Raw genomic sequence first — 11,447 nt, forward strand, 5'->3', positions numbered from 1 at the left:
AAGAAACATTTAGGCCAGCTTCCTCCTTAAACTCTGATAGAAGGAATTTATTTCCAGTCAAATGTCTTGAGCATCTACTGTCCAAGACTAAAGAATTTTTTATGTTACCCTGCAATCATATTTAACAATTAATTAGTGTTTTTAAGGACCCGAACTTGCTTGGATCCTTTGGCCTTTTTAAGTTTGTTAACATTTGCAATAGAAGACTTTGAATCAGAGTTTATGCTAACATTCTTAATATCATATTTTACACATGCAGAAACAACTTGTGATTTAATTAAAGAGGGTATCAGTTCAGAGTAATCATATTACAAACTGTGATACTTTTTACATGTGTAAATTGAATGCAAAACACTACTTCAATGAAAATATGGATTTTGTTGTTTATATCTAATTGTCTATTCCTAAACTATGACTTATGAGGAACAGTATTTATCCTTTTTTTCTTCTTGCAAGCAACATCAAGATGATTAGCACTACCACAGTTAAAATAGATCTTTATAGGTGCACTAGAGATGGGTTTATATTTTTTCTCTTTATTAACACCTTTTCCATTCATATTCTTTCTAGTATGTTTTTTCTTATTTTTCATTTTAACATCCTTCAGCTTTTGCTTAAGCTGCTTCTGAGTCATTAAACCAATGTTTACTGATTTTATATGAACTGGTTCAAACTTATCAGTTTTTAAGTTTGACTTAGATGTTGATGTTGACTCTTTTTCATTAATTGACTTAACAACATCAACATTTAAGTTAAACTTAATAGGTCTTAACTCAGACTGGTTCAGTTTTACCTTCTCATCAATATTTACTGGTTTAACTTTCTCAATTTCCTACTTGTTACACTTATCATAATTAGTTTAATCATCATATCCTAATCCTGATCCCCAACAGCCATTTTCTATTAAACCCTGAGTTGTTTTTCCTGAACTAGTCCAAAGCTTAATTACATCCCTTTCTTTAGCTAGTTCCTTTTCAAGGTAAGAGTGCTTCTCTAACAGTTTCTCTTTAACATACAAAGCATCATCTCTTTCCTTTTAAGTTTCTAGCATTAAAATCAACTCAGCTTCTAGGTGATCATTTCTTTTCTTAAGATCAAGGTTTTCATTCTTAATCCTAGTATTTTCAAGAGTTTGATCCCTATAACTAACATGCGGAGATTTAAGAAACAACCTTAGTTCACAAATATTATCAATATCAAAAGCAAGTGTGGTGTGAGGTACCTTTAATTCAACAGTGTCAGCCTCAATATCGGCATTTGCCATAAGAGCATAATTAACTTCATCATCTGATTCTGATGTATCATCTCAGTTCTTCTTAATTGTAATCAAGGCTTGTTTCTTCTTAGCCCTTGACTTTATGCAGTCAGCTGCAAAGTGTCCTACTTCATCACAGTTGTAGCACTTTTCCTTTGACTTATCATATTTTCCAGACTTTGAATCCTTCTCATCAGAATTTCTCCTGTAGTTCCTCCTATCAGAGTTTGAGGAACTAGATCCTTTTCTAGAAAACTTCTTGTTCTTGAAGTTCTTATAGGCCATTTTCTTGAAGCTTTTAACCAAAAGAGCAGCCATTTGCTCAGTATCTTCACTGTTATCATAATCATCTTCAATGTCTGATTCACTTTCAGAGTTTGAGTCATTATAAGAGTTTGATGACTCAGTATTAGAATTTGCAATCATGACTTTGCCTATGGAGTGGCTTTTTCTCCTAGCTTTCTCCCTTGGTTTCTCTTCAACATTCAATGCAAGTTGTCTTGCTTTTGGTCCTTTCCTCTTGCTTCTTTGCTCCATCTCCAGTTCATGAGTTTTCAGTATGCCATAGATCTCATCCAGAGATGTATCATCAAGATCATAGTTATCCCTTATAGATGTGACTTTCAAGTCCCACTTTTCAAGGAGTGCAAGAAGAAAGTTAGAATCATCTGGATTATATTCTTTTTCTACCATTGACAGGTCATTCATTAGCTTTTGAAACTTATAATAGATTTCAGTCAAGGACTCATCAGCTTTTAAGTCAAAGTGTTCATACTCCTGAGTAAGTACGGATCTGTTGTTCTTCTTGATAGCATTGGTGCCTTGACACTTTACCTCCAAAGTGTCCCAAATTTCTTTGGCATTTTTGCATCCAATAACTCTATTGGACATTACACTGTCAAGAATGACATGCAAAATATGTCTTACTTTTGCATCTTTCATAATAGATGAAAGATCCTCAAGAGAATAGACCTTTTTATCTTTATCAATCATCTTTTCTTCTTGTCCTGGAACAACAACGACTAGTTTCATTGGCCTATGAGGACCATCATAAATCATGTTCAAATGTTTAGTGTTTGTTGCTTCCGTTATGACCATCTTTACCTTCTAAATTAGATATTTATGAATCTTCAGAATTGGAACCTTGATAGCCTCATATCTGTCCATATTGTGATTGATAGTTTGATTGGATGGTGGTGGAGGTGGGGGATTTTGTTGAGGTTCTTTGTCTTCCATCGTTAATTGACTTTAGATCTTAAACTATTTGTATATCAACAACAAGCTCTGTTACCAATTGTTAGATCCTTAATACAACTGTAGAGGGGGGGTGAATACAGTTTATGCAGACAAATCAAATTAAGTACTCAACAGATTGAAACAGTTTTGTATTGACTGATAAAAACTGATTACAAAACTACTCTCTCAAAGGATGAACAATAATCCTTGAGAGCTTCTAGATTACATGAAAGATATATCAATTCATGACACACATAGTGTAAACCTAATCTGTGCTTATATACTGCACAACTACACAATCAATAAGGAATTTAATTCTATTATAATAAGGAATCCTAAAACATATCCATGTATTGATTGCTACAAGAAGTAAAGTCCTACACCGAAATATATTATTCATATATATCCTCCTTGATATCTCCTGATTTCCATCTTGACAGATACTGATATAAGTAAATCCTGATGATAAAAACTGATCAGCAAATACTGATAGTAAATGCTGATGATATCATCACTGTCAAATACTGATATCAAATGCTAATCAATAAACTCTAATAGTTTAAATACTGATATCATCAATTTCTTCCAACAAAATCCATATAAAATATATACTAAATAATCAAAAGAGTATAAGGAAGTACCTCAAACTTATATTATTGAAGAACAAGTATCCAAGCTAAACAAAGGTATGAAAAAGATGCACCAAACCCTTGATCCCAATAAAAATGTATGTAAGTCTCTGTCTTTTCTCTACGTCGCAAACTAATAATGAACTAATAAAATCTCCTAAAATATGATGTTATATCTAATAATAAAAGTATTTTTTTATTCTAATAAAATTACAAAGGAGACTTCTAAACCGAATAGAATTCCTTTGTAAAAATTCACAGCTCTCAGCTTTTTCTTGTTTCTGGGCTGCTCCAGCTGCATTCTCCATACTGGACCATCTATGAATTAAAGAGAATTCTGTGGGATTCGCATGGATTGTAAAATCATCAAAATCGGACTTCTGGATCTCTAAAATATGGCCCAAATAGTATTTGTAGCCTATGTAGGACAAATAATACAAAATTTTCTTCTATTTTCACCCAAATTAGGAATTTTTGCTCCAAATCCTCCCAAGTATAGAATTTCCTTGTAACCTATAATAAAACATCAAAACCTATTAAATAAATATCCAAATCAATGTAAAACACAATAAATATGAGGACAAAAATAATCTAAAAATATATAAAAATACATTCTATCAACCATCCTCTTACTAAGCATTAGCACGTCCTCGGAAAAATAAGAGAAATAAAAACTAAATCCTAACTAACTAACATCACTTTTGTGGATGACATGATTGCATTGAGTATATGCAAAAAGCCATTAAACCCCTAAGCAGCCCTAGTAGGACGAGTTTTATCTCGTAAAGGTTTATAGTGAATTTACCTACAAAATTCATTTTTTCTGCTAAGTCTCAAGTATACAACCTATCATAGTACTCCACATATGTAAACTGCAATTATATAATTTTGACAGTCTTTCTAATTTGCATGTTATTTGTACACAACTATCCAAGTACACACATATTGTCTAGATAGATAAAAAATAACAAGAAATAAACATCAAAGTCACCTTTAGTAAGTAACATGCTATTGAGAGTAAAAACTCACATAACTCTCAAATCACATAAGTGTATATGTGAAGTGTATTCGCTCAACTTCAATTAATGAAGTTACACACTACCATAAGCTTGGTTGTCTACCAAATCTTCACTACTTTGAATATATGCATGTGTAAATCAAAAGGTTTCTGTTAAAGGTTGTAACGTGGCTAAAATGAAGGTTAGAAAATAAATAAATAATCTCACAAACGGCTAACTTGATAAACTAATAGAACATTATGATCATTTTTAATTAAGCACTCAATATGAAATCAGATCATGTAAAAGCTGAGCGAACTTTACAAGCACTAAGTCAAAGCACATATTACCATGTACTTTCCCATTTCATATTGTATAAAGCAATGAACACATACTCTACTTCATCTTCTCTTTTCTTATTTTTTCAAGGTCAAGTATTTCTCCAATAACTAAGGGCGGTGAAAACTCACCAAGATAAATAGAAAGTATTAAGTCAACCCTCTTAATTTCTAGTACAATGCACTTAATACCAACACATACACATAGATCGTCCCTTTCATATGATATTACACTTGTCACCCATTAGTCTCAAAGGAGTACTTGTTTTTTTCTTTTTTTTCATTCATTTTTTAGAAAACTTCACTTTTTTTCTTTCTTCATCTTCCTACAGACTTATTAAAAATGAAGTAACAAGCCAACCATGCTAATTCCCATCAAACTAACACACTGTAACAAAGATATCCCCACACTATGTATCAACCAACCCTGAAATGAATCAAAATACTCTACAAGTAAATCATGGAAAGAATAAATAAGTAGGCTCAAGCATTTAAATTGGCGATATATTAAAAAAACATGTAAAAGGCTCAAGGGGTTTCTCTAGAGATAATTCAAGAGTACTATTTGGGATAAAATGGGGTTAAATCCTAGTGCTTTTATCATTTTCATGCACAAACATATCATCTAGTTTCAATAAGGTTAAGGCAGCAACAGGGTGTTAACGAGGATAAATACACATCTTGTGAGCTTCTTTTGCATGATTAGTTGATATGTCATATCTTTATAAAATCATTTGTTGCATGATAACTCATTGTATGTGCTTGCAAAAATTCTAAACTTGAAATGCGTCTTTGCCAATGTTAGTAAGTATTGAAGCATGATTTCACCTTATGAGAATTTGAGCCTAATTTGTGGTTAGTACATCTTATATCAATCGGATTTTGTTGTTGTGTGTTGTTTATCATAAACTATGTGGTTCTAGAACTTGTTTTATAAAATTAGTCGTGTAATGATCAAAAATATTTAGTAGCTCAGAAATACGAGTGACAAATCCCCCAATGATCACAGCACTTGTACTTGTCCAATCTAGTGGAAGCTTTGCATCAAATTAGTACAACAAACAGTATTTGTAGCCCGTGTATGACAAATAATACGAATTTTCTTCTATTTTCACTCCAAAATAGGACTTTGTGCTCCAAATCCTCCCAAGTCTAGAATTTCCTTCTAACCTATAATAAAATATCAAAACCTATTAAATAAATATCCAAATTAATGCAAAACACAATAAATATGAGGACAAAAATTATCTAATATATATATATAAATACATTCCATCATCTATTAATTTGTAATATTTAAACGGTCGAATTATATATTATTTTTAGTTTACATATTATTGCCATTTTGATAGCCACAAATTAGGTAGTTAGTAAATACTTTCTTCAGGTAACTCCCTTGATGAATTTTCATAAATATATTTATTTAATGTGCATAAAAAAATTTAGTTACTCTTCTTTAATTTTGTTAAGTGGTTACATTGTTATGTATTTAATTTAATCTTAATAGTATATACTTAAAGTTGGAAGACAATTTTTTGTTGATTGCTTAATTTAAGGTTTCACATAGTTAAATGTTATTTACCTTAATTAAACATCATAAATATTGTGCTTTTTTGGTAACATTTGATTTGATTTTGATTGTTTTAATTGCTTATGTTACATTTATAAATCTATACTAAATTATGTTAGCATGTTTTGTATCTTAAAATTCATTTGTTTCCATCATAGTTGCACATGAGATATATATGAGAGGTGGGGTGAGAAGGAAAATGAGAAGGAAAAGAAGATGATGGAATATTTTGACAGAATATTATTGTACCAATTATTGGTGGCCTGTTATGGCATAAATTCTCAATTTTAGATTCAATTATATACCGTCTTATTGGCTTGTTTTGTGTTTTTATTAAATTATTTTATATATTATTTTCTTTTTTGGGGTCTAACTAAAGTTTTTCTTAGTTATATCTTATTTTCTTTTTTAACTACTTATTATATATACATTCTTCTTTCTTCTAAGAAATTATTATCATATGTAATTTCTTTTTACTACTCTTAATTTATTTATTTTTATTTTATTTGTTTTTATTTTCAGGATGGTTGGAACAATAATGCATAATTATATAACCTGGGACTAAGAGTACAAGACAACTTAATTACATACGATGGACTTTTTACAACTATTGGGAAGACAATAGATTTTATTAGGTTTGTATTGAATGCAATTTTGTAGGTTACTCTCTTTTTTTCCTCCAGTTGATTGTTGCAAGATTTTAACAAGACTTTTTTTGTGGGTTATTTTTAGGACTTTAAGTTTTTATTAAAATAAGCTTCTGAGATCATCCATGCATGACCTTTTGTTAAATGATAGACTTTGTAAATGCAAGATATGCTCTATTAATGATTATTGTATTTTCGATATAATTCGATAATTAAAATGTTGTTTCTTGTAAAAATAATAATTGCATATTTCTTTCTAACAAAATATTCTTTATGTACGTATAAATTTGTATATATATTTTGCTAAAACAATTATATAGGTATACATCTAAAAATTACAATGTAAATATAATTCCAATTATTTTATTAAAATAAATACATAAATTTCAGATTAGAAGAAATAATTAATTATTTTTTTTACTATTTTTGTATTTGAAAAATCAGTACAACAATTTTATTAAACTTGTCGATCATTCTATTAAAACTATTTTGGTGTAAATTTAATTTGAGATTATAATCGTTTTATTAATTACAGCTCATATTAAACAAAGTCGATTAAAGTAATTAATGTATGTTTCCAATCTATAAAAGTAATATAAATATAAGGCATATAAGGATTAAAAAAATGGGTAAAAGTAATACTTATATAATATAAGCTACGTAGGTTTGAAAAGAGAATATAGAATTATATATCATATAGGAATAAAAAAGAATACAAATAATATATTTGAAGTTATAATGTGATTCGAAAAGTGGTGAAATCAAAAATTGGTTAATTCAAAAACGTGAAAAAAGTACCATCGAAAAGATGTTTGCTTATCAAAAAAATATTATTATTTAATTTTTTAGTTTTTAATATTAACGTATTTGAACAATAGGTGCAATTATTCAATTAAATTTGTCATGATCATCCTATTAAACCTATTTTGGTGTAGATTTAATTTGAGATAATAATTGAATTATTAATTTTAGCCACTATTACGCAAAGTCAAAATAATTAAGGTAGGATTCGAATCTATAAAAAATAATATAAATGTAAGGCATGTAAGAATTTAAAAATAGAGAATATATATAGAATTATAAGGTGTATAGGAATTAAAAAAGAATAAATAATTATATATCATATAGGAATCAAAAAATAAAATTTTGTTTTTTAGAGTTATAAGAAGATTAAAAAATGGGTGAATTCAAAAATTAATAAAACCAAAATTTAGTGAAACTAGTATCACAAAAAAAAAGTTTCTTTTATTAATAAAAGTTATTAATTTTATTTTCGTATTGTAAAACCAAATTTTGCTTAATTAAACCAAATTTTGCGACAAGATTAAGCAGAGGTATACATTTATATCTTGTGTAAATGTAATTTTATGTTACAATATTTAACTGTCAACATCCCATATCCTTTACAAGTATATGAAGCATTCAAAGAAAAATTATTAAAAAACAATTAGTAGGGTATTCTTGATCAATGGGGTTGCAATTATATAATATATATATATATAATTGGGGTAAAAGTTATTAAAGTCAAAATTAAAAAAAAATATAATAATAACTAAATACATAAATATTAAGTATAATTATTTGGAAAATATGTTATTAAAGAAAAATATAAAATTTATTTAGGGATAAAATAATCATATTTAAATTTAATTAAATAAAGAATAAAATTTTTAAAAATTTCATATAAAAAATGATAATCACAGTTAGGGGTGAAAAGAAAACCGCACAACCAGCAAAAACCGCCCGCACCGCATCAATCCGCACCGCAAAATCTAATTTTCGTGGTGCAGTTACAGTTTGAATTTTTAATAAACCGCGCGGTGCGGTGCGGGTTATGTTTTTAAATTTTTGAAATGCGGTTCAAACCGCACCGCAATATTTAATATATATATATATAATAGTTATATTTCATGATTCCATTTATTAAGTTTGATTACATTTAACATACTAGGAGTGCTTGCGTAGTGATCATCTTGTTTCTACAAGATCAATTGTTGCGTGGTGATCATCCTATTTGTATTTCTTCAAAAATAATGAGACACATGCTACAAAACCACCTATTTAAAGTGAACTCATTTAATTGCCGAGCCAAACTTCTACATTAAATTTTACAATGAGGAATTTCTAATTTATATTATTGAAAAATATTGGCGACTTTGTTATATTATTTAGAAATTTAATTAATTTAAGTTTTGTATTAATTTAAAATTTTCGAATTTGTAATGTACAAACCGCAGTGAACCGCACCACATCGCACCGCATTTTTGTTGTGTGGTTTATGCAGTTTTTGAGGGTACGCGGTGCGGTTACGGTTTGGAAATTTGATCAAACCGCATGTGCGATTGGGTTTGCCGAGAAAAAAACCGCAACTCCCGCACGACGCTCACCCCTACTCACAGTGCATAGTACAAGTACAAATACAGTAGAATTTAAAATAAGCATTAAGCATGTTGTATACTCTGGCATGGCATGTTACAAGTAAAACATACCCCATACTGCCCATTTAACTTCACTATAGTACTAGACAGACTGGTGGTGTTATCTTAACTTTAACCCCACGAGTTGGAAAGAAAAACACACGTGGTTTCAAACCAAAATATACACCCCCACACCGCGTATATCAATCTAAGCAATATCACCCTTCTCACTAGGCCACGTCTGCTTTCTTCTTCTACCATCTCATCTGATCAACACGTCCTGTTGACCCCCCTCCCTCAATCGTCTTCCTCTCACTTTCCCCTTCACTCCTCTCACTACTACCTCTAATGCACATATATATATATATATATTCTTCCTCCAAGCCGCCATTCTCTTCATCAAACAAACAAAACATCTTATATTTAATTACAAACACCAAACAACTATATACTATCACTCCCCACTTTATCCTTGAATACTTCACTATCATATTTCTTTTACTATGGTAAAACCTATGAATACGGAATCGAGCAGCAACGATGCTGTTGCTGCTGCTCGACACAGTCATCACCGTATTACTAAATCAGCTGACTCATCCTCCTCGTCCTCGTGTAAATACACGGGGGTAAGGAAGAGGAAATGGGGCAAGTTTGTTTCCGAAATTAGGCTCCCCAATAGCCGGGAGAGAATTTGGTTAGGTTCTTATGACTCCGCTTTTAAGGCAGCAAGGGCATTCGACGCTGCCCTTTACTGCCTTCGTGGCCCCAGTGCTAAATTTAATTTTCCCGATAATCCTCCCGAGATTGCTAACGGGAGGTCACTCACTCCAGCTCAAATACAAGTTGAGGCTGCCAAGTTTGCTCATTCGGGTCCTCGAGTCGCGTCGGATCATGACAGTTCGAGCTCGTCAGGGTCAGACGAGCTACAACAGGTGGATTCCCCGTCGGCATCAGACGGGGCAACACAAGGGACCATGGAGACAGGAGTAGATAACATGTTACTGGATCAGTTCAAGACCATGGGTTGGGAAAGTAATTACAGTGTTCCGGAGTTTAGTTATTTTCCGAGTTTGGAGGATTTTCAAGATGATTTGTTTTTGAGACCAGTAACAGGTCCGATTGATAACGAAGTTGAAGAACCTTGTGATGAGTTTGGGTCGTTTCTTTGGACTTTCTAAACCAAGGAACTGCAAAAACATTTCGGAGTCATGAATTATTCCAGATCTTTTTGTTGCTGGGATAATTCACATAGTATGAGATTAGTTATTATTGTTCAGCAATAGTAGTAAATCTTACTGAATGGACAACTTTTTGTGCTGCCATTCTCATATATTATTGTTGCCAAGTCATCAAAGATTCGATTCTTTATTCTGTTATTAATGAAGATTATGACAATTATAAAAAACCACTGGGCGCTTAATACATGATACATGTGTTGGTGAAAAATGGCCGTTTATTAGTAAAATATGAACCCACATGGATCATGCTTCATTTAAAATTGAGAGGAATATATGTCAACTACCACAAGGAAAAACAACAAACAGACAAAAGAGTGTAAAACAAAAGGCTATCTGAACTTCTTTGGCCTCCTCCTTCCGTTTCCTGCATTAGTAGGTAAATAGATTTAGGTGCTGGTATTTTCAAATTTCAAATTTCAAATTTCAGTTGGTGTCTCCAATTTATTGGTGCCAAATTTCAGAAAGTTTCAGAGAAATGATGTTTTCCTACTAGATGTCTACCCTGACTGTATCAAGAAAAGACTTGAGTTTGGTAATGAAAAAGTTGTCAAGGAATTTGTAACAGCACTAACTGTTAATTGGGGGACGAAGATAATGCTCCAGAAGCTCATGGAATTCGAGCTTTGACTATGGTGGAAATGCAGAGCCGTGTACATCCGCTATTTAAATTTTGAATATGCAATTCATTGCTTCAAGTCTTCCCCAGAGACACTCTTCTGTGTTCCAAGTGTTAATGGTCTTCCTGTCATTGTTATACATCTCTTTAGCAAGAACAATACATTTCTCCTCCCTGCTTTTGGCCAGATCAAAGTTTGAGCTTTGTAAAACATCTTTATCTCTGGGAGGGCCACTACTACATGTCTAGTAACTATAGTTTTGAGGTTAAACTTGTACGCATTACCTTGAACAAGGCAAAAGATTTCGGTTAATTACGCAACAGATTGTGGGTTCCGGCATAGTTGAGAAGAGAGAACTGTTTCCATGTCAAGATTTAGTTTTGATTAAAACAAAACTGGCATAGGTTACCTGGCTGCTAAAATTCAAAATGACCCAAACATATTCATAATGTGAATTGGCAGAGCTTGGGCTCAAAGTTCCTGGGGTCAAGGAGATGGTAGA

General features: G+C 31.3%; 1 protein-coding gene across 1 annotated transcript; it reads left to right on the forward strand.

Annotated features, from left to right (window-relative positions):
* Nucleotides 1-9,435: 9,435 nt before the first annotated feature.
* Nucleotides 9,436-10,458, forward strand: LOC141724510 (ethylene-responsive transcription factor ERF017-like). The gene has a single exon (XM_074526678.1). It carries the CDS (start codon nucleotides 9,594-9,596, stop codon nucleotides 10,266-10,268), a length of 675 nt encoding a protein of 224 aa, XP_074382779.1. The 5' UTR covers nucleotides 9,436-9,593; the 3' UTR covers nucleotides 10,269-10,458.
* The last annotated feature ends 989 nt before the right edge of the window (nucleotides 10,459-11,447 follow it).

Source organism: Apium graveolens, chromosome 5 (genome assembly GCF_009905375.1).
Source record: "Apium graveolens cultivar Ventura chromosome 5, ASM990537v1, whole genome shotgun sequence".
NCBI lineage: Eukaryota > Viridiplantae > Streptophyta > Magnoliopsida > Apiales > Apiaceae > Apium > Apium graveolens.

What these genes read in the sequence shown, in the direction of transcription:
- LOC141724510 (XM_074526678.1), top strand. Translation starts at nt 9,594, where the DNA reads ATGGTAAAACCTATGAATACGGAATCGAGCAGCAACGATGCTGTTGCT.